Here is a 23592-nt window from a genome sequence, read left to right on the forward strand (position 1 = left end):
ACGGGCCTCTCACTGTTGGGGCCTCTCCCGTTGCGGAGCACAGGCTCCGGACGCGCAGGCTTAGCGGCCATGGCTCACGGGCCCAGCCGCTCCGCGGCGTGTGGGATCTTCCCGGACCGGGGCACGAACCCGTGTCCCCTGCATCGGCAGGTGGACTCTCAACCACTGCGCCACCAGGGAAGCCCTGGGCTAGTGATTTTTATGTTCTAAGAAATCACTGCCTACCATAATGTTGTGAAGATTTTTTTCCTATATTTTCGTGTAGAAGTTTTTAAATTTTAACTTTTATATTTAGGCCTATGATCCATTTTGAGTTAATTTTTTTGTATTATGTGAAGTAAGGGTCGCAGTTCATATTTTTCCACTGAAATATCCAGTTGTTGCAGCACCACTTGTTGAAAAGATTATTGAATGACTTTGGCACCTTTGTCAAAAATTATTATTTCTGCAGCATTCTGTGCCACTGATGTATCCTTATGCCAATACCATTGTTACTTTATAGTCAGTCTTGCAATCAGGTAATATAAGTCTTTCAACTTGGTTCTTCCTTTTCAACATTGCTTTAGCTATTCAATGTTCTTTGCATTTCCAAATAAATTTTAGTATCAGCATGCCAATTTCTTCAAGAAGCCTGCTGGGATTTTTACTGAAAGTGCATTGAGTCTAAAGGTAAATTTGGAAAGAACTGACATCTTAACAAGATTGTACCCTCCAATCCATGAACCGGGTATGATTAACTCTCCATATGTTCAGGTCCTTAATTTCTGTCACACTGCATCTCTCTGCCCATCCTTCTGCAATTACATCGCCCTTTGACCACGGCTGGGAAGTTTTCCACTTTTAAAGACCCAGCTCATTAGATTGGGCCCACTCACATAATGCAGGATAATCTCCCTATCTCAAAGCCCTTAATTTACTCATATCTGCAAAGTCTCTTTTGCCATGTATTAACATATTCACATGTTCTGGGCATTAGGGTGTGGGCATCTTCAGGGGCTTCGTTATTCTGCCTGCCACACTTCACCGCAAATAATGCTACGATGAATATCCCTTGTACATGTCCTTTTTTTTTTTTTTTTTTTTTGTGCGGTACGCGGGCCTCTCACTGCTGTGGCCTCTCCCGTTGCGGAGCACAGGCTCCGGACGCGCAGGCTCAGCGGCCATGGCTCACGGGCCCAGCCGCTCCGCGGCATGTGGTATCCTCCCGGACCAAGGCACGAACCCGTGTCCCCTGCAGCGGCAGGCGGACTCTCAAGCACTGCGCCACCAGGGAAGCCCTCCTTGCCATTTTTGACATTGTAAATCACTATTCTGTAATCTGGTTATTCACTTCTGTCCATAATGCCATTCATTAAATAGAAATCCTTACTTTTAATGTAATCACATTACACAGTTTGTAATGTATGATTTGTGCTTTTGAAATATTAAAAGTTCTTCCTTGTCCTTAGTTCACAAAACTATTTCTTTAAAATTTTTCTTTTATTTATTTATGGCTGCACCGCTCAGCATGCAGGATCTTAGTTCCCTGACCAGGGATTGAACCCATGCCCCCCGCATTGGGAGCTTGGAGTCTTAACCACTGGACCGCCAGGGAAGTCCCTACATTTTTCTCGTATTAACTTTACATTTTAGGGACTTCACTGGTGGCACAGTGGATAGGACTCTGTGCTGAAGGCAGGGGGCCCAGGTTCAATCCCTGGTCAGGGAACTAGATTCCACATGCATGCCGCAACTAAGAGTTCACATGCCACAATTGGGGAGCCCACGTGCTGCAACTAAGGAGCTGCAAGTCACCACCAAGGACCCCATGAGCCGCAACTAAGGAGCCTGCCAGCTGCAACTAAGACCCCGTGCAACCAAATAAATAAATATTAAAAAACAAACAAAAAACTTCTATGCCTTATCCCTTAAAAAAAAACTTTACATTTACCTTTCAATCTTGGGTCTAAGATAAACTATCTAGGGCTTATCTTTGCATCTTGGTGTAGGAGAGCGTATGATCAGGCCACTCAAGATGGCTGTTCTCTCTCTCTCTTTTTTTTTTTGGCCGCACTGCACGGCTTGGGGGATTTTAGTTCCCCTAACAGGGATTGAACCTGCGCCCTTGGCAGTGAAAGTGCAGAGTCCTAACCACTGGACCGCCAGGGAATTCCCTCGAGATGGCTGTTCTCTTGCTCTCTGTAAATCCCCTGCTCGACCAGTCCCTGTTCACTCACGTGACTATCCAATCCACTTAATAGTAGGGCTTAATCAGTAACTGCCTACCTGCTTGTCCCTTGCTCCAGCCGCTGGTTTCCCTGGTAACTGATGAGCCAACCTGACATCAATTTCCCCTGTAAATGGTAGCCTCCCTCTTCCCTGAGTAGCGAAGTTTGCTGCCATGGCCTGCGTGCCTGCCATAGTGGGGTGTTGCTCCAGGACTTTTTGCTTCGGACGTGTAAGATTCCCCTTCAATAAGCTATTGATGTCTCTGCCGCTGTCCCCAGGCTCTTCTTCCACCTCAAGGCTAAACAATTACAAGGCTTACAGGCCTGCGGGGCATAGCCCAACAATTGGTGAACCAGTCAGGAAGCTGATGAAACCCGTGAGTGCCAGCATGTCGGGAGATAAAGGTGGGGAATGGAACATTGAGGGGGTGATCCTGGTGGCAGTCCACTAGCATGTGGGGCCCTGTGGCAGCTGACTGCCATGAGAGATGTCTTTTTCTTCCATTATGTTGATGATATTCTGTTAACCTCAGAGTCTCTTTCCAGTTTAAAAGTAGCAGCCCCGTGCTTGTGACTCATCTGACTTCACAGGGATGGCTGGTGAATCAGACAAAACACAAGGACCTGGATTATCTACAAAATACAAGCATAACCCTGACCCACCACCCCTGAACAACTACAGACACAGGCTTTAGGGATATTAACTCAGGGACAGGCTTGTGAATTGGACATGGCCAGTTACTCAGAAGGGTTTGGTAAAGGCCTGTGGCAACGGCAAAATAACGAGAGTACCCTTGGACTGCTGGTCCCAGCTGTGGAAGGGTGCAGAGCAACCATATAGTGTGATGAGACAACAGCTATGTTCAGTCTACAGCATGTTACAACAGGTGGAGGACATTATAAAAAGCCTACCCAAGTCTTTGAACGATGCAAAAAAAACCTGTTCCGGGTCTAGAACAGCCGTGTGTGACATATGGGATCCCCATGGACATCGATAGCAACCAAAGATCCCATTTTCTTGGCCATGAAGTTCAGGAATGGGCCAATAAAAACGACATACACTAGCATTTCCACCTACCTTACAAGCCCACAGCTGCCAGGCTAATTGACTACTTAAAACAACAATTGAGACGGGATCCCTGCTCTCAACATGTGGACCAGGAGGCTAACTCAAGTCCTACGAACTTAACAACCCAGGAGCAATCATTCTAGTGCCCAAGCCACGTTAACCCAGAGGGAACTAGTCAACACCATCTGAGTTCAACTGTTGACCACTGAAGGACTGAAGGACCATTGCCAACTGTTGGTCAGGACAATAACTGACCCAATCACTTTTGCCCTTGTCACAGGATCTACCCATAGTGGGGGAATATGTTATAAAATGGCCCTGGGACTGGCAGGTAAGCCCCTGGTGGTTTGGGTTTGCTGCCCCGTGGGGAACAGGATTAGAAAGGGACTTACGGATTTCACCTGTCTTCTACCCAGCCCCACCTAAGGCTACTAAGGTAATTAACCCAGGCCCCGTACTAGAGAAAGACATCATTGTATTAACGCTGTGGTTCGTTGTTATACCACCTCTCCAGTATTCGGCACTGGCTATGAGGGTGGACAGGTGATATGGCAGGCCAGGACAAAAACCACAGGCAGGGGCGGTATTATCTCAGAATGCTGTTACTGCTTTGATTTTGCATGATGGTCATAATCTCCCATGGTGCCTGTTAAACATCTCACATTTCGTCCTAGCCTGAGTGGAGGGAATCAGTTCACGGACTGGGTGACAACCCACGTAGGGGCAACTGAAGACTCTCGCCTTCCTCCTGTCTTGCATGCCAAGTGCCTGGCTCCAAAATCGCCCACCTCTTGGCAAATCCCTTTTATTTTATGGCCACATGAAGCACCGCATGGCATGCGAGATCTTAGCTCCCCGACCAGGGATTGAACCTGTGTCCCTCTGCAGTGGAAGCACAGAGTCTTAACCACTGGACCACCAGGGAAGTCCTCCAAATCCCTGTTTTTGGTGTAGTAGGTATCTTACACCTGATACTCTCTAGCTGCTGCTGTATTGCATTTGTGGTATCTGGTTGCAGTGCACCTCTACCTACCTGGCCTCTACATACCCAGGGATATCATGGAAGAGGGGTGGACCAAGATTGTAAGGGTCGTGCAGGGTATATAGGGGTGGAGTGTATAGTCAGGCCACCCACGCCTGTTCCCTTGCTCTCTGTACATCCCCTGCTCAACCAGGGCCTGCTTCACTCACATAACTCTCCAATCCTCTTAATTATAGGGCTTAGTCAGTAACTGCCCACGTGCTTGCCTCCTGCCCCAGCCACTGGTTTCCCTGGTAACTGATGAGCCAACCTGACATCAATTCCCCCGTAAATGGTAGCCTCCGTCTCCTCCCAAGTAGCAAAGATTGCTGCCATGTCCTGCCTGTCATATACAGTGGGGTGTCACTCCAGGACCTTTTGCTTTGGACATGTAAGATCCCCTGTCCAATAAACTGTTGATGACTCTGGCACTGTCTCCAGGCTCTTCTTCCCTCTGAAGGCTAGGCAACTACAAGGCTTGAAAGTCTGTGGGGTGCAGCCCAACAGTAGGGATTTTTTTTTTTTTTTTTTTTGCGGTGTGGGGGCCTCTCACTGTTGCGGAGCCCAGGCCCCCGACGCGCAGGCTCAGCCGCTCCGCGGTATGTGGGATCTTCCCAGACCGGGGCACGAACCCGTGTCCCCAGCATCGGCAGGCAGACTCTCAACCACTGTGCCACCAGGGAAGCCCAACAGTAGGGATTTTTTTTTGGCCAGATAGTGAACCAGTTTTCCTAATACATATTTTAAACAATCCAGTTTTCCCCATTGTTTTAAGGGGGAAAATGGGCCCCTCTTGTCATATGTTAATTTCCCAGGTATACACATGCCAATCTCGGAGTTTTCTCCTTTGAACAGAAGTTGATCGAACCATTCATAGACTTATATTCTTGAACATATGTTGTAGAGTGAGTTTAGTTAACATATCAGCTGAAATTTTTAGATTATGTTGAACTTACAGTTTAACTTGGAGAGTTAATATCTTTATATTAAACTACCTTATCCAAGAATAGGGAATGTCTCTTCATTTATTCAGATAATCAACTCCTATTTAGAGTTTGAAAATTCTCTCCAAAGAGGTCTTACGTATTCTTAAGTAATCATTACTTAATAATTTAAATTGCTTTTGTGGATAATATCTCATATTTGCTGGTTATAGATGTTACAGAAAAATGCAACTTATATTTGTAGAGTGATCTTGTATCCAGCAACTTTGCTGAATGCTCTCATTAGTTCTAAAATTTTTTTCTTAATTAGGTAGTAATCAAATTATCTGTACATGATAGCTTTATCCCTTTTTCAATCCTTTGCCCCTTTTTTTGTCTTTGTGGCTTTGTACAGGATTCCTAGAACTATTTTAAATGGTAATAATGATAATGGGCCTCCTTGTATTGATCTTTTTTTCCCCTAAATATGAATATGCCTAGGTATAAGCTTACTGGTATTTATCCTAACTGATGTTCTCTGAGCTTCCTGGATCTATGGTTTGGTGTCACTAATTTTGGAAAATTCTTGGCCATTACAAATTTCAAATATTTCTGCTCCACTTTTTCTCCTTCTGGTATTCCCAATATGTACGTGGTACACCTTTTTAGAAATCCCCAATAGTTCTTGGATGTTCCAGTCTGTTATTTTCACTTTTTTTTTTTTTTTCCCAGTATGGGAAGTTTCTAATGCCTTATCTTCAAGCTCACTAGTTCTTTCCTTGACCACGTCCCATTTAATGATGAGACTATCAAGGGAGTTCTTCATTTCTGCTAGTTTATTTTTATTTTTACCATGTCTTTTGTTTCTAGAGGTTTCCTCTCTATGCTTGCATTACTCACCTGTTCTTGCATGTTGTCTTTTTCATTAGATCCCTTAATATATTAACAATAGCTATTAACCGTAGCTATTTTAAATTCTCTGCCTGACAACTCCCCATTGTGTATAATATTTGACTCTGGTTCTGCAGCTTTTTCTTTTCAGGCTGGGTTTTTTCCTTGCCTTTAGTATGTCTAATATTTTGTTGAAAGCTGGACATCACGTATTGGGTAACAGGATATTGGTAACAGGAACCAAAGTAAATAGGCCTTAATGTGTGATTTTATGTTAGTCTGGCTAGGAGCTGGGCTGTATTTAGTGTAACTATATGTGTCATAGATTTCAAATTCCTCTGGTGACCTTATTTTTATCTCCCCTCTTTTTTAAAAATAAATTTTTTTTTTTTATTTTTGGCTGCGTTGGTTCTTTGTTGCCACACGCGGGTTTTCTCTGGTTGCGGCAAGCAGGGGCTACTCTTTGTTGCGATGCGTGGGCTTCTCATTGCGGTGGCTTCTCTTGTTGTGGGGCAGGGGCTCTAGGCACTCGGGCTTCAGTAGTTGTGGCTCGAGGGCTCTAGAGCGCAGGCTCAGTAGTTGTGGCACACGGGATTAGCTGCTCCGCGGCGTGCAGGATCTTCCCAGATCAGGGCTCGAACCCGTGTCCCCGGCATTAATAGGCAGATTCTTAACCACTGTGCCACCAGGGAAGCCCCTTTATTTCCACCTCTTGATTTGGGGCTTCCCTAAGAGGCTGTGTCTGGGGCTTCTCTCAGAGGCTGTGTCTTACTGCTATTACAACTGTAAGCCACTAGGTCGCTGTTCATATGGGGATAAGTTGTGGGGCAGAGGAAGCATTCTATAATATGATTGCACCTCATTTTTTTTTTTTGCGGTAGGCAGGCCTCTCACTGTTGTGGCCTCTCCCGTTGCGGAGCACAGGCTCTGGACGCGCAGGCTCAGCGGCCATGGCTCACGGGCCCAGCCGTTCTGCGGCATGGGGGATCTTCCCGGACCGGGGCACGAACCCCTGTCCCCTGCATCGGCAGGCGGACTCTCAACCACTGCACCACCAGGGAAGCCCACACCTCACTCTTTTAATGGGTCTATTTCCCTGTGTTGTGATTTTTTTCACAAGTGTTTCTTAGCTTTTCTTCTCCCCTTAGATGAGACAGGAAATCTAGAGGGCCCTAGAATGGGGAAAATGCCCTTCTCCACGGTAGGGTGGGCTCTGGTTAAGTGTTTACCCTGGAGAGGAAGCTTTTGTCATGGAGGAGGCTCTGAATGTTTTTCAGAACTTTTCTTTTCCCCTCCCCCTGATAAAACCACTAGATCTTTCTCAGGTCTTTACTGTAGGTGCCTAGAGAAAAAGTCCATAAAAATATGCACCCTTCCCAGCCTCCAGTTGTTTGTCATTCTCAAACTAGTCCACACTCAGCCTCCAGCAATTAGTTAATATTAACATTTAAGTGTTCCATCAGTTTTTGGCTCCAGTGGGTTCTCCTGGTAAGCATACACTAGCTCTAATTCTCTGTATGTGCTCGTCTTTCCAGATTTCAAGGTAGCAGTTTGCCTTGCAACATCAGTTCTCTGACAGGTCCAAGAAGCATCATTGACTCTCCTTGCATTGGTCTTAGAATATGTTAAGTGTTTTCATTAACATAATATTTACTATAGGTTTTTTGGTATATGTCTCTTATAGAATCAAGAAAGTTACCTTCTATTTGCCAGTAGTTTTATTACAAATAGGATTAAACCTTATAAAATGCTTTTTCTGCATTAGGGTAATTATTTTGCTCCTTTAGTCTACTGATGTGGTGAATTACAGTGAATTTTTCTAATGAACCACCCCTGTTTTCTGGGATTAACACCAGTTGATCATGATGTATCATTTTTTAGTACACTATTGGACTTCATAGTTTGTATTTAGGATTTTTGAATCTACTTGGTTCTATTTCTATTTTCTTAGTATTTACTCTAGATTTTAGAATGGATACTGAAGGAAGATTGAAGTTATTCAACGTGTTTAGCCTTCAAGAACGTTCCAAGGACCAATTTATGTGCTACTATTCTCCAATATTTTAGTATATTTAATTTTAAAAAGTAAGCATTATTATAGTTTTATAATGTATATATTAATATTTACTAATCTTATTTCTTTGCTCACATTTCTTTCTTACATCTCAGCCTTTCCATCATTTCCTTTATAATAGCAAAAATAATAAATGCTATGTGCCAGGCATGTTCTGAGCACTTTAAACATATTACCTCACTTGAATCCCCCCAAAACCCTATGCGGTATGTACAATATTCCTTCTGTTTGAAGAATTTCTCTGGATCTCAGTTTTTGTTGTCTGTCCCTCTTGTCTTTTTTTTCTTTTTTTGAAAATTTTACTGGCTAGAAGCACAGAAGTTCTTAAATTCATGACAGTGCATGAGATGTCTCCGAGAGCAGAAGTGGGAAAGAAGTAAAGACAGAACCCTGGGGAGCACCAGAGCTTATATATAGGTCTCATGGGCCTTACATCTAGAGGTGGGGCCCACTGGAACTGCAAGGCCAAGGGCCAGAGCCAAAGCAGTGGAGGTCACTCTGAAGGGCTCTTGGGATGGCAGATGTCAGCCTTTCCCCCGGCAAGCATGTGCTATGACATTACTATACTTTGTCCATCTTCTGTACTCCCAGACCCAGTCCTACGAGGACAATGGCACTGCCCAGAAGTGACTGTGTCCCTCCTCGAGGGAGAGGAAGCGGTGTTCCAGGTGTCACAGCACTGGAGGTCAACAGCTATGTTTACTGCTTGTATCAGGTGTGGCTGAAATAAGCAAGAGTGCCCCAGCCACATGCCTGAGAAGAGCTACTGGACCCAAGAGCTCAGAAAGCAGCAGTGGGTCAAAAGCAGTGGCCTTAGCTCCATCTTATCTTTCCCTCTATTTGGCTCTGGGCATCCTCTGTGGAATCTGTGGGAACAGAGGGCTTTGAGGGCTTGTAAGCAGGGATCCTGGGAGACAGAGCCAGGAAGCTGCCTGGAACAGTCAGATTCCATGGCCCAATGACATCATTGTGGCAACAGATTTCCCAAACAGAAGTCAGAAGCCCAGGTCAGCCTTTTTCTGAAATGTACTTCTCTCTGCCTCTCAGACAAGGCATCTTCTTCCTCCTTGTTTAGTCACCTGGAACCCCGTTTTCTCTCTCCTAGAATTAAGAACCGTCTTCAGAAAGCAACACATGAAACCATTTTCGAACGGACTTTAATCATTTTTTGCTGCCCAAATACTGTACATGCAGAAGCCATGTGAAGAATTTTCTCCTCAAGGGAATTGGCAAGAGTGTTGTAAGAAACAGCCGGCAGTCCTTCCCATCCATCCACCTGCCACCTGGGAGCCACAACGAGTTTGGAAAGATGCTGCACATAGAAAATGTATAGAGCACAGATATAAAAGGCTAATTGCTTCTTATCTAAACAGTGTGCTTCTCAGTCCCTATCTGCTCTCTCTCTTTGCAGGATGCATTTAGAAATTCTAAAAAAGGGGTTCTGGCCTCCTATGAATTTACATTCTAAAGGAGTGGATGGAATAATCAGGCCAACTTTTCCTAAGAAAGCAGCAGCCACTCTGCCTGCTGAGATGGTGTCTGGTAAAAGACATTCTGGAGAAGAGTCATTTTTTGTTTCAAGAAGCAAAATACTTTGAAGGGAAATAAGTTCCCTCTCTCCTCCCATCAGAGAGCATCTCCCTTTAAAATTCTCCCATTGTCTCATTCTAGAAGCAGAAATGAGGACCAACCCAGCCTCATCTGCTGGTGGGGATACTGACCTACGCAGGATGCATCTGAGGTTGTGACATCACATCAGCACCTTGGAAAAAGTCCATTGTAGACAACCCTTAATGATCTCATTACGTAAGAAAACAACAACAAACCCGGAAGAGGTGGAAGAAGAAGAGTCTGTTAGGATTCCCAGAGTTCTTGTCAGAAGCAGCATCTGGGCATGGACGGGTGAGGACCTGCACCCAGCTTGGGCACCCGGGTCTGGAAGGAACCAGCCTGTGGAGCCAGGTGCCGGGTGCACCAGGCTCACGACCCTCATGAACTCCAGATTGGACTTAAAACCTGGAGGGAACCGTGGAGTAACTAGCAAATGCTCTGGTTTTGCACATGAGGAAGCTGAGGCCCAGAAAAGTGAGGAGTCTTGCACAAGTCTTGCCTGTATATGATAGCCTTTGATTCTCCGTAGCCAGCTGTCCAGGCCACTGACCATTGGGGCGGATGCTCTGTTGCCTTTGGAATTCCCAGGGCCCATTTCTCTTTGCCAAGCTCTCTGGAACCCAGTCCCAAGGACCCTTCCTGGCATCAGTGTGAGCTCCCAGGGAGGGCGAAGGCTCCTGTCCTTACTGGCCAAGTTTCCAATCAGAGCCTGGGAAGGTTTTCCCAGAGCAGTAACACTCATGCTTTTTGACGAGCATCCTCCCCAAGCCAGTCTGGGCCTCTGCGGGAATGCCAGTTTCCTTCACAGGCACAGCCTTGCTGGGCCCACAAAAGCCTGAGCTCAGGGTTTGGGGGAGGGGAAGTTGCTTTGCTACATGGAAAGATTAAGCCCTTTGTCAGAGAACAAGGTCCCACCATCGGGCATGCTGACACCTGAGCTGCATGTGTGCGGCTCAGCTGGCAGAGCTGGGGCCCGAGGAGGCCAAGTCGCTCTCTTTGGCATCACTGACGTCGCTCTGAGACGCTCAGGCACTCTCAAAATAACCCTTTCCCAGCCAGACTAGGCTTATCCAGCCCCCATCAGGCCTCACTGGATCGGGCGGGGTTCCCCTGCCCTTCAGTCATGATTGTTTTGTTTTGACCCAATTTCTTCTGACCTGAGTGAAAAGCAGACTTGAAGGAGAAGGCAAGGGATGAGTCTACATTCCTATCTCCTTCCTGATCATTCAGTGAACGGTAATCCAGTATAGGAAGCAGCATTTTAGAGAACCTCTTTCTGTGTCAGGATATCGGAGAAGAAAACTCCGGGGAGAGGAAGAGAAAGGGAGCAGTCGGCAGGGCAGCAGGCCTCTTCTTTTCCCCCTCCTTGCAGCCAGTGCGGAAACCCTGCTGGACCACCGCCTGGCCCTGAAGAACACGCCACCTGTCTCCGCCACCAAGCAAAGGCAGCAGTTGCTCGCACGGGCTCCCGCACAGTGCAGGAAGTAATCAAAGAAGCGGAAGAGCAGCTTTCCTGAAGCCCTGATGCTTTCTGGGCTGAAGATGGGGAACCGGAGGTATCAGGAGCTCTGGAGCCCCAGCGGGGGAGGAGCACGGCATGTCCTGGACAGCAGGGTGTGGAGCAAGAACCCTGGTTGCGTGCCAGGGCTCCTGGTAACGCAGTCTAAGATTGTGCTACATTTCATTTCCAAAAGAGTACCCTTGGAGGGCTCTAGCGTCTTTGAAAGGGGTGTGAGGCTTCTGCTCTCCTCAAGGCTGGCAGTAAAGAAGAGCTCAGGCATGCTTGCCCTGGTGGGGGTCAGGCCCCTGGGAGAACCAGTGATCCCACGAGTGGTGAGCTAGAGGGACATCCTCTCTCTCGGCCCCCTGAAATGCTGGCAGTGCCTGGGCTTGCTGCATACTGAGAGCCTCCTGAGGGCTCCTTTCCTAGGAGTGCTGGGTGGGGGGAGAGACTGGGTGGGGAGTAGTTTAGGAGATGGCTTGACAAAGGGGATATGATTCTTCAGGGAAGAACCAAGACTTGGCCCCATTTGCTGGAGCCTGATTCATACCAAAGACCCATCACAGACTTCCCTTTAGGGAAGGAGTCTATGAAGGAAGTGGGACAGATTGAACAGAGCAGAAACGTGAAGACAGATGTTCTGGATCATCTGTCACGGTTCCTGCCCTCAGCCCAGCATCGCTGCAGGACCACTGCTGTCTCTGCCACATCTTCCACGAATCCTGCCTGAGCAGAGGGAGATGGAATGACAAAGAGCCCACCCTGTCATCAGCCCCAGGGTCCCCTGGGGTAAGGAGAGGGCATGTGGAGTCAGGACACTGCATCTAACAGTGTCTGGGGGGATCATGTTCCTTCCCTCCCCGCCATGCCTTCAAGGGACAGATGCTGCCCCCTCCAGGGAAGGGCAGCAGTCACACATGTGCTCCCTCCTCTCCTGGGACAGGCTAGCTCCAGAACAGCTTTTCAAACAAGCCCCTGCATCCAGGAGGCTGAGAGACAGACCCTTAAACCCAGGAGTTTAACACGGAGTCTCACTTGACTTTACCCTCATGGGAGAAAAATCCAGGTGGGGATTAGTAACTTAATTTGGTACAAAGGGTTAGAAATAATTCCCCAGCATCAACTTGTGTGGGGAATGACCTCCCATTATCGAGGTGGAACAGTGGAGTGGCCCAACTCTTGGGCAGTCTTGGCAGCTGGGGGTCGTAGGCAGGTCAGCCCAAGTCACCGACATGTCAGGCCCCACCTCTGGCTAGAACTTTCCCTGTGCCAGCCAACCTTCCTCAGAGGCAAGGGGCCAGCAGCCTTCAGCTCCCCAGCAGCAGCCTCTGCTGGTAGCTCCTTCTGTCTTGCTGCGCCTCTAGAGGAACGAGGGTGACACCCTGCACTGATACCCCCATTCCCTGGGGGTAACCGCACGGTCTGCGTATCACCGCTCGGTGCCACGTCAGCAAATGTCTACGCCATCCTGCGGGTCTCTGATCATCCCACCACCCCAAAGGCGTCAAGGATTTTCAACCATTCTGAGGCTGGCTGCTCTGCATCACCCACAGGACACAGAAATACGCTTTTGCAAGCGAGTTCCCACCCCCACTCCCCACCCTAGGATCTAAGAGCACAGAGCCCTTTGCCTTATTTTAGAAACATGAGAAATGCATGCGTTACCCAGTCTGACCCTAGGAGAGAATCTCTGCAGAAAGAGAAAACTCAGCCTAGCTGTCTCTCTCTCCACGCACATAAGCGTTCCCGCCATGATAATACAGGAATGGAGCCTCCAGCAGGAGTCAGGAGCCCAGGAGCTTATCTTGTCCTTACTGCCCTCACCCACTTTTTGTCTGTGGGCAGGACCAGTGGGGACCTGGCTTCTCCCCCTGGTTTTCACAGGAGGGAGGTGGCCAGGCCCTGGCTTCAGCCTAATGTGGTTCCTGCCAGAAAGGACCCCTCGGTGGGGATGGCTCTGTCTCAGCCTCTGTCTCCACCTTCCTGCCTCGGAAGCGACCCCCAGGCCCGGCTGGCTTCGCTTATGGATGGAGTCCAAGCACCTCTCCACGGATCCCCACGTATGCGGGTTAGAGTCCGTGCAGCTCTCGGGGGTGATATCTGGGGAAGAGGCAGAGCGCGAGCCCGTCCCAGGCCTTGACCCCTCCGGGGAAGAGGCAGAGCGCGAGCCCGTCCCAGGCCTTGACCCTCCTGCTGCCTCTGTCCACCCCACCAGACGTGAACCCAAGGGCTGCTGTGTCCACCTCCTGGGCAACCTCTTGCCTTTCATGCTAGACCTGAGGAAGGAGAGGGACAGATTTGGGCACCCCCAGGCCAGACTTCAGGATTCCCAGCAGACATCTCACAAGGTCCAGTCCAGGCCCTGGTGCCCACCCCCAGGGCCCAGCTGTCCAATCAGGTCAGGGTTTGAGTGGCTTTGGGAAGCTCCAACCAGACAAGGGTGGAAAGAAAGCAGAGGCAGGCGCGGTGTCTAGAGCAGGCCAGGCTACCCTCCAGAGGGCAGCGGCAGAGGGCAGGGGGCAGGAAGGCCGAGAGGGGTGAGTATTGCTTATACAGAGCTGGTGACCGTGATGGTCTAGAGTCTACAGCCAAGCTGTCCGTGGAGCCAGGAGGCTGAAGCCTCAGTGAATCTGAGCTCCCAGACATGGACCCTGGTCTGGAAAAGAGAAAAAAAAAAAAAAAAAAAAAAAAAATAGAGCCCCCAATAATCAACTTCATGCAGCTAATCCCCAAAGGTCGGACAGGCTTCTCAGAGCAAGTCAGCCCCAGCCCTCCTCATTCCTGCCAGCAGCCCTGCCCTGGGCACATCCTCAACAAGCCAGGCCCCTCCAGGACGAGCCCGGAGGGGCACAGGGCCACTCTCCGGACCTGGGATGGACACAGGTGCCGCCAGGGGCTGCCCACTTTGGCAGGTAACGTCCCTATGAGGCCAACCTCTTGCATGTCAAGACCGTCCACTCCACACCACCTGGGGTCCGCTGGGAGAGCTCCTTTGGCATGTCGCAAGTGAGGAGGCTTGGAGGGAAACAGGAGGTGAACAGTTCTAAGGGAGGTACCAGCACTTTCCTCCAAGGTACCTGGCCTGCAACCCCGGGAACTGACACCTCCTTCAATCTCACTTGTAGGAAGGAGGTGGCGCCAGCCCGAGGGAGAAAGCGGTCTTTAAGCCCTCAGCTCCCCGGCATCGTCTGCCTCCCGGAGCCCTGGCCAGGGCGCTAGGTGAGATGCTACATGCTGTGGATGCATTCGGTGGGAAGAGCAGCCGGAGTGCCCAGTGAAGAGGAGGGGTGTCAGGGTTCCCAGAGGGGCCTCGCTGTGGCCAGCTGCAGTGGACGCTACATTTCTCAAAAAAGAGCAGAGGCGCTGGGAGAGGCAGAGGTGGAACAAAGAACAAGACAGAAAACTAAGCAGGGACCACCAAGAACAGGCACAGGCGGGGACACGCAGGCTCTGCCCTGAGCCTAGGACCAGGTGGGATGGACCAATGGCTGCGTCTCCCACTTCCACCCCTGGACTCAAGTGGAGTCCCGTCCACGCAACTCTCCTTTGGGTTTCTTTACAACGAGACACAGAGAGACGTGGATTTCAGCCCATATAGTCACTAAGACCAAATACACCCAGACAAATGAACAGATCTAACATGGTCACACACAGACACACACACAAACACACACGCACACATACTAGAGTCTCCACTGCCAGCTGGGACAGGCCCAGTAGCCAACAGGCATGCAGCAAGGCAAGGGGTCCAGAAAGACGTGAAGACTATGTACAGGGGAGGAGACGGCGGGTGGCAGCACCCCTTCCCACACTGCATCCAGGCCTCTTCCTGAGGCCCTTAGGAGCCTGAGGGGCTCGTGGCACTCTCCAGGGAGGACTGGGACAGGCGCCTGGTGAGGGAGCCGAGCGTAGAGTCTGCCACTGAGGACGTGGGGAAGAGTTTGTACCAGCCGGTGACCGCAGCACTCAGGTCCAGCTCGTCCAGCATGATCTGGGCCATGCCCATGAAGCACTTGTGGTCCATGCGGCCATAGTCTCCCCAGACAATCACCTGCCAGTGGGGAGGAAGAGAGAGGAGCTGAGCCACATCTCCAACTCCAGGGCTGGGCAGTGGGTCCAGGAACCATGTAGAAGTTTTGCCAGGGCACAGATGGGACAGAGAGAGGCAGAACTCACACTGACTTTGGGCAGCAACTTACTGAGCACTTAAGATGTGCCAGGCTCGACCCTACAGGCTTTATATACGTTATCTCAATTGTTACAACCATCTAGGTAGAGGTGCTATGTATTATTATTTCTACAAAAAGGAAATGTATCTCAGAGAGGTTAATTAACTAACCCAAAGATACACAGTAATTGGTGGCATAGCTGGGATTAGAACCTGGGTCTGACTTCCAAAGCTTCTCAGCATCCCAGATGACAACCTTCCTGAGTGGGGAGCAGACTGAGAGTCCAGGACCTGGGTCACAGCTCCCGCTCTGCTGCTGGATCACAGTGGGACAATCAACATTAGCACCAGGTGGAAGAAGATGGTGGTCAAACCCTGCTTCTACCTACCAGCTGTGCAACCTGGGGGCAATCGAGTTATTCCCTCGAACCTTGGTGTCCTTATGAATCAACAGGGAGAAAAACACCTTCACCGGGTTGTAACAAAAAATGGGTAAAGCATATTTAATGAGTCTGGCACAAGATAAATCATAAATAAGACAAATTTTAAATTACAGTCTTCGAGAGTTGCCCCGCCCCACTGGCCCCATGACCCTCACCTGCAGCACCTTGCCCTGGGGCCCCTCGTCAAAGAGCAGAGCCTGCTGGTACAGGGGATCACAGGTCTTCTTGGCCACCTTTGTCTTCTTCTTGGCCAAGCAGGCCCCGTTCTCAAGTAGGTAAACCTTGATATAGGTGGCTGAGGGATGGAAGAGAGCATGATGGGGAGGTGTCCAGGGGAGACGGCTGTGGCCTGCCCATCCCCTAACCTCCATGTGATCCTGGAGGGGAGCAGGGTGAGCTGGATGAGCTGACCAGCGGACAGCAGGTGGAGAGATGGGCTCAACACCGGCTCCTCCATCCTCCCCTCCCCCTCCCCCCACTCACTGGCCTTCCAGGCAATCCGTGACTCCAGTGTTGAGAATACTGATTAGGCCAGTGGGGAGCTGGGACTCTCTAGACCCAGAACTCAGCTGTATATCCCTCCCTGGCAGGACCTCATTTCCAAAATCCCTCTCCCAGCTGATCTGCTTCACCTGGGAGGGATTTGGAGCCTGGTTTGGGGGTCAGGCCCCGAGCCTCAATCACTTCCACCTCCAGCTGGCTGCTCCGGTCCATGATGGCAATGTGCACATCCCCTGCCAGGAAGAAGAGGGACAGTTCAGGCAGAGCCAGACCAAGGGGCAGGCCGGCCAGCCACCATGCAGCATGCCAGTCTGCAGAGGATGTTCCAGCACTGGAAAGGGCACAAGATGGACAAAACTGTATGCGCCGGAGCTGCTCTCGGGAGACCACTTTAAAGCAGCTGAGAAATGCTTTGATAAGGCCCTTACGGTGGGATGGGGGCATGACCCTCAAGGGGCCTGTTTGGGGAACAACAAATGTAAGCCTGGTTATGGGCGGTGGAGGGGTGTTCTGCTTCACTGAGCAGAATAGCAAGTTTGGGGACAGAGCTTCCTGTATCAGGAAGACAGGGGAGGCTGTGGGCTCAGTAGCTCTTCTTCACCTTCTACACAGTGGTCATCAGCCACTCCCCTAAATAAACATCAAACAAATACTTAAAGGATATCAGTTTGGAGAGACGCTGAGATACAAGCCTGCCCAGGACATGAGGCACGTCCTGGAAATGAGGGCCTGCTCGTACCCTTGATAAAGGATGGGGGGAAGGCAGCAGATGTCCCGGGAGCACAGAGTGAGAACTCCCCTCTGTGCCCCACAAAATGGATTATCCAGCTGGGGCAAGTTCTGTGTGTGGAGTCATATCAGTCATCTGACTTCTAGAACTCTTGGCTTTGTTTGACACAGGTTAGCAGAATTTGCAATTCTGCACTAGTCACTTGGGACGTCCTTCAAAGGGGTGCAGAATCATAAGCCTGATGCAGAAAAACTAAAATGGGCCAGACTTCGGGTTTAGCCACCCGTTTTAGATTCTCTGAGCCGTCATGCAACAGCAACTGTTTGTATTTGCACACTTTGGAAGATGGAGATTTATGACTTTCAGGAGACATCCTGGAATTCATCCCTCTCCCTCTAGCTATTCCTGACCTCCCCATGGGGAACAGGGAGGGGGAGGTCTCAGGAATTAATCTCCACGTCTCACTGTAACATCCCTAACAAGGTGAGCCAAGGCAAACCTGTCCTTCCCAGTTTAGGACACCAGGGGGCACCACACACAAGTGTTCTAGGTTGTGATGGCGTATTAGCCTTGTGGAAGCGGCTGGTTCCTCTCACTGCCTCCCAGCCCTTGGCCCAAAGCAGACTATCCAAGCCCTTGAAAGCCTGAAAGCGAACTTCCCTGGTGGCGCAGTGGTAGAATCCGCCTGCCAGTGCAGGGGACACAGGTTCGAGCCCTGGTCCGGGAAGATCCCACATGCCGTGGAGCAACAAAGCCCGCGTGCCACAACTACGGAGCTTGCGTTCTAGAACTCGTGAGGCACAACTACTGAGCCTGCGTGCTGCAACTACTGAAGCCCGTGTGCCTAGAGCCTGTGCTCTGCAACAAGAGAAGCCACCACAACGAGGAGCCTGCGCACCACAGTGAAGAAAGCCCCTTCACAGCAACGAAGACCCAGCCAAAAATAAATAAATAAATAAATTAATTAATTAAAAAATAAAAAGTTCTGAAAGCAAGGGCTGGGGATTAGCCAAATCCCACCCAAGAGCCCAGTGGGAGCTGACATTCACCCTCTGAGGGTCCCTGTGGACCCCTCTTCCAGCAGACAAAGGCTCCTGTGTGAGCAGTTTAGAGGAAGACAGGGCAGTACAGTGGGAGGAGTCCTGGCTTGGAATGGAATGCTAGCTCCACTGCATGGTTCACAGCAGGGCACTGTCTGCACTCAACTTCCTCATTTGCTGTGAGGTCAAAGGTTAGACACTGTCTATGTGAGGGCTGAGTGCAGATGTCTGGGTCAGACACTGCTCAGGTCAGACTGATGGGGAAGGAAGGGTGGAGGTGAGAAGGCATCTCTGGGGAAGGTAGCCTGGGAGTTGCTGCTTGACGCCAACACAGCCAGGATCTAAGGGAGAGAGAGAGGGAGGGAGCCAGAACTGCAGCTAAAAGGACCAAGAATAGACTGTAGGGAGTACTTCTCCTACAGGATGAGAAAATTACTAAAGGATGAGAAAATTACTAAAAGTCTTCTAGGTGCCAGGCACTGTTAGAAGTAACAAGTCAAATCAGACACAGTTCCTAAGGCGTAAATGAAATATTTCATGCATCAAATAGGGACTCAATACATTGTCTTTAGATCACAGAACTATGGCAGGCATTATTATTCCCATCTTACAGATGAGGAAACTGAGGCTCATAGAAGGGATGTGACTTGGCCAAGGTCCCACAGATAATCAGTGATGGAGCAGACTCCATGGATGTCAATGCCATGATGATTTTTGTTCACCATTTTATGCCTGGCACTTAGCACAGCTGGGCACACAGTAGGCGGTGAGAGAGTGGGTGAGTGTGTGGTGATGCGAGGGAGGGAATGTGCTGGAAAAGCTGCTGCAGGGCGGCTGGCGGAGAAAGGCTGGAACCCTTTCCTCTCTGCTGCAGGAGGGATTGAGGAGTGTGCGTACTGACTCCTCCTCAACTGGCACAAAAGCCTGAGCGAGGACTCCTTTCTGCTGCTTGCATCGCATCACGCAGGGCCCCCGCTGAGCTCACCCTTCCTGCTGCGTGGCTGCCGTTGCCCCACTCACCCTGCCCTTGAGAAGACTCACCCATTGGTGGCGTTGCCAGCGTCTGTCGCCCAACAATCTGGGCTGGTCCCAGGCCATCCAGGAAATCGCTGAACTGGCTTTCACCTCCAAGCCGGGTGGTGGGGAATATGAACCTGGAGAAGGAGGCATGAGATGCTTGAGGGCATCTGGATGGCGGGACGCAGTGGTTCTGCCCCTGGGGCACTGGGCACTCCCTCTGTGCCTCAACCTCCCCTCTACAACGTGCGAGTGTACTACTATGGCTGGGGTCAAACAGAACTGTTCATCTCTGCACATTAAAGAAAAATACTCTGATGCCACTTGAGAAAAGAGACTAATAAACATACATAATCATGGTATTTAATCCTCAAGCGCCAGAATTTCTAAGGCGACCCTGAAAAGGCAGGGCTTGCTGGACACTTGCGTCCTCACCAGGGGGTGTTAATGCCAAGAACCAGAGACAAAGGCCAGAAATTTCAATACCTGGAACAAGTTCTAAGAACTGAGTTTTAGTTGACTATAAGTTTGAAATCCAAGTCAACAATGTGAGGTGGTATCCCAAACAGCAACTGAGACCAAAATAACACAATTACAGGTTTGAGATTAATGACAAGCGATGGTGGGTGGCCCATGGCTGTGGGGAGCCTGGAAACAGTAACAGAAAAAACTGACAGTGATTGAAATTTGGCCAGATGCCAACAGCACACTAAATGCTCCACTGTGTCATTTAACCCTTACCACCACTGTGGGTGGCAGGAGCTATTATCCAGTTTTACAGATGAGACAACAGAGGCTCCAAACGGTAAGAGGCTTGCCTTGCCTACAAAACAGAGATGAGGGGGCTTCCCTGGTGGCGCAGTGGTTGAGAGTCTGCCTGCCGATGCAGGGGACTCGGGTTCGTGCCCCGGTCCGGGAAGATCCCACATGCCGCGGAGCGGCTGGGCCCGTGAGCCATGGCCGCTGAGCCTGCGTGTTCCGAGCCTGTGCTCCGCAACGGGAGAAGCCACAACAGTGAGAGGCCCGTGTACCGCCAAAAAAAAAAAAAAAAAAAAACAGAGATGAAACCCAACTCATACAGGGTGATGGTGAGGATTCGGGCAGATGGTGCAGGAGCAGTTCCAGACAAACAGGAAACAATCAGCGGTAGTTACTGCGGCTGTTGGTGTGATCATCACGGGAAATGTGCTACTTTTGCATGTCCTCAAGCCTAGATGTTCTGGGGAGGCCAGCAGAGAAAGGACAGGTGAGGGAGGGCTGGCCCAGAACTGCCCAGAGGCTACAATGGACCAAAGAAAGTTCTAAGATCTCCTAGAATAGCCCAGGCTCCTGCCTAGAGAGAGAAAATGTTATCCCAGAACCAATCCCCTGTTGGACAATTTGGCCTGAGTCCCCCTTGGCCAGAGACAGGCAGGAAGGGGAGACAGGCTACATACACTTATTGGAAAGGGCATGTGTCTCTCCTCTACCAGGCTCAACCTTCACACCCCAGGAAGGGGCTTCAAGGCCCATCCATTTTTATTGGCCACAGTCTGCAATAGCCTAATATCACATTTTTAGGATAATGGGATCTGAAAAGGTTAAATGAATAGCCAAGATACGGAAGCAAACTGTCTATCAACAGATGAATGGATAAAGAAGATGTGATATATATCATATATATATAGGTGTGACATAATATATATATACATATATATGAATGAATATGATGGAATATTACTCAGCCATAAAAAAGAATGAAATAATGCCATTTGCAGCAACATGGATGGACCTAGAGATTATCATACTAAGTGAAGTAAGTCAGACAGAGAAAGACAAATATCAAATGATATCAGTTATATGTGGAATCTAAAAAATAGTACAAATAAACTTATTTACAAAACAGAAACAGACTCACAGACATAGAAAACAAACTTATGGTTACCAAAGGAGAGGAAAGGAGGGATAAATTGGGAATATGGGATTAATAGATACATATTACTATATTAAAAAATAAACAACAAGGACCTACTGTATAGCACAGGGAAGTACATTCAATATCCGGTAATAAACTCTAATAGAAAAGAATCAAAAGAATATATATACACACACATATATACGTATAACCGAATCACTTTCCTGTACACCTGAAACTAACATAATACTGTAAATCAACTATCCTTCAATTAAAAAGAGAGAGAGAGAAAGGATAACAACTAAAAAAAAAAAAAGAAACGTAGACTCTTGAGGTCACAGAATTTCAGGAGCTTAGTATAGAGAGCGTGGAGATTGTGAAAAAAGGTTTTAGGGTCAAATGTCCTTAAATCAAATCCTAACTCCACCACCACTTAATAGCTGTGACCTTGGAAAGGTACCATACCCTCTTCCTGTGCCTCAGTTTCTCCACTTGTAAAATGGAAATAATGGTAGTACCAACATCCCTCAGGGTTGTTGTATTAAATGAGACACTGATTTTGGCCTGATGGTGGCTGGTAGATCCCAGAGTAAGAGGCACTGATCTGAAGTGCCATTCTGCATACGGTAAATCCCAGCAGCTACTCACATTCATAGAAGCAGGCACAGCAGCAAGACACGTGATCATAGAATTTAAATAATAGAGCCACAGAATCCTGAAATCATTGGGCCTTGATGAAGCTGATTCAGAAAATCTTAATCATATAAACATCATTTCATAGATTTAGAAGAGATCCAAGGGGATATCTAACCCAGAGACGTTCCAATTTTCGACTGCAACACATATGCATATGTAAGAAATACATTTAACGTCATAGACCTACGTGCATCTATCTATCTATCTATCTATTGAAAAGTTCACAAGGTAATTTTTCCTTCTTCCATGGGATACATTTGAATTTCCTATTTCCTTTTCTAATGCTGGTTTTGACCCACTCAACAGATTTTACTTCCTGCCTGTAAGTCATCATCCAGTTTGAAAAAGTGATCTAGTCCAAACTCCTGCCCTAAGCTCCAAGCAAGTCCACCTGTGAGAACTCCATTCAGCTGAGCTGTAACAACTGTTGCAGATTTAAAAGATTTTAGGATCCCATTTTCCTTTCCAACCCTTTCCTCTGGAGCAGGATGGTATGGAGGTCTTGGGAGGTGGGAGGCATGAAACATACCGATGGGATGAACTGCTCCTGGGCCACTGGGGTATTCTGATGGGAGGCAGAGGCCCAGAGCAATAGGAAGACTGGGGCCCAGACAGAGGGTGTCCGGGGGAGGGGGACAGAGGGAGGCAGGGATACAGAGGAACTCAGATAACTGGGCTGGAAACCCAAGCAGATTTTCCAGCCCTATGCCTGTGACCAGAGGACCCCGGTGGAGGGTGGGTACACGGTGGGGGTGGGCTGAACGCACGTGCCATCGGAGCTATTGCTGTTGGTGCTCCCGTCCGTGGACTCCCGGCTGCCCTGGCGAGGGACCCGACTCCGCATCTCCACGGCAACACCCGTCTCCGTGCTCCGCCGGATGTTGCTGCGCAGTTTCTTGGTGGCCCCTTCTGTGACACCCCCAGGAGCACAGAGAAGGAACAGGTCAGATCACTGAGGAGGCTTCTCCGAGATCACTGCCAAAGTCATCCTCTTGGGAGGGGGCAGCATTGGCAGGGCTCTGACTGGAGGCAGGGCCACTGCTGAGATGACCTCTAGAGCCGGTCTGCAGTCTGACCCCTGGCCCTGCTCAGGGCAGTGACGCAGACAAAGCAGACTAGAAGGATGGCTGGAGGCAGACTGGAGATGGTGGGGCTACGGGTGGGGAGTCAGCAGGCAGCGCTCAGCCCTGCAGCCTTCCACCCTCGGTCTCCTTCCTGCCAGGCTCCCCTGACCCACACCTTGCCACTCAATTTCAGCCCTTGCCCCAAAGGGTTAAGTTTCTTCTTCTGGAAAGTTTGCCTTCTCTGGAATTTCCAGATTTGCTTTTCCTCTTCCAGGTACTCTCCTGAACCCTGTCACTCCCAGACATCACAACCCACCTCTGTGATACCTTCACAGGCCCTATAAAAGACAAACAAACCTATGTGAATCCTGACCACTGGCAAACTAACACCCATTCTCAAGGTGGGTCTGAATGTGGAGGGGGATGTGTGTGGAGAGGTGGAGAAGCCACTAGAAAAATAAGACTGAGAGAGAGACTCCTAGGCTGACCTGAACTGACTTTGGCTTTGAGGGAGAGGTCTGCAGAAGAACCTCAGAAGCTGTGTGGTGACAGCTCACCCCCAGTGTCTCTGTAGCTCCTGTTCGGGGGGCCCTCTACCCCTAGGTCCCCTCTTCAGCCTTGCATGGAACATAGGGCACTTTGCCTCTCCTAGCAGCGGCACCATCCTGCCTGGGTTTCCATGGCAACCTCCTCAGCATTGCAGTGTGGTCCCTTTAGACACTCTCTCTGCCTGGCGGCGGGG

At 49.4% G+C, this 23592-nt stretch overlaps 1 protein-coding gene across 7 annotated transcripts in view; it reads right to left on the reverse strand.

Moving 5' to 3' along the window:
- The window catches only part of RIMS3 (regulating synaptic membrane exocytosis 3), a 60871-nt gene that overhangs the window by 14188 nt on the left and 23091 nt on the right, over positions 1-23592 (reverse strand). For 5 of the 7 annotated variants that reach the window (XM_024738828.1, XM_024738826.1, XM_024738824.1 and 2 more), the window contains 2 exons: positions 22554-22695; positions 19221-19333 (listed from right to left, as the gene is read on the reverse strand). In XM_024738828.1, the coding sequence (XP_024594596.1) occupies positions 19221-19333; positions 22554-22695 (255 nt within the window). Of the gene's footprint in view, positions 1-9341; positions 15349-16063; positions 16204-16540; positions 16643-19220; positions 19334-22553; positions 22696-23592 lie in introns of those variants that run through there. The other 2 variants (XM_024738829.1, XM_024738830.1) reach the window with 2 other exon arrangements.

Source organism: Neophocaena asiaeorientalis, unplaced genomic scaffold, assembly GCF_003031525.2.
Source record: "Neophocaena asiaeorientalis asiaeorientalis breed wild unplaced genomic scaffold, Neophocaena_asiaeorientalis_V1.1 scaffold106, whole genome shotgun sequence".
Classification (NCBI taxonomy): Eukaryota; Metazoa; Chordata; class Mammalia; order Artiodactyla; family Phocoenidae; genus Neophocaena; species Neophocaena asiaeorientalis.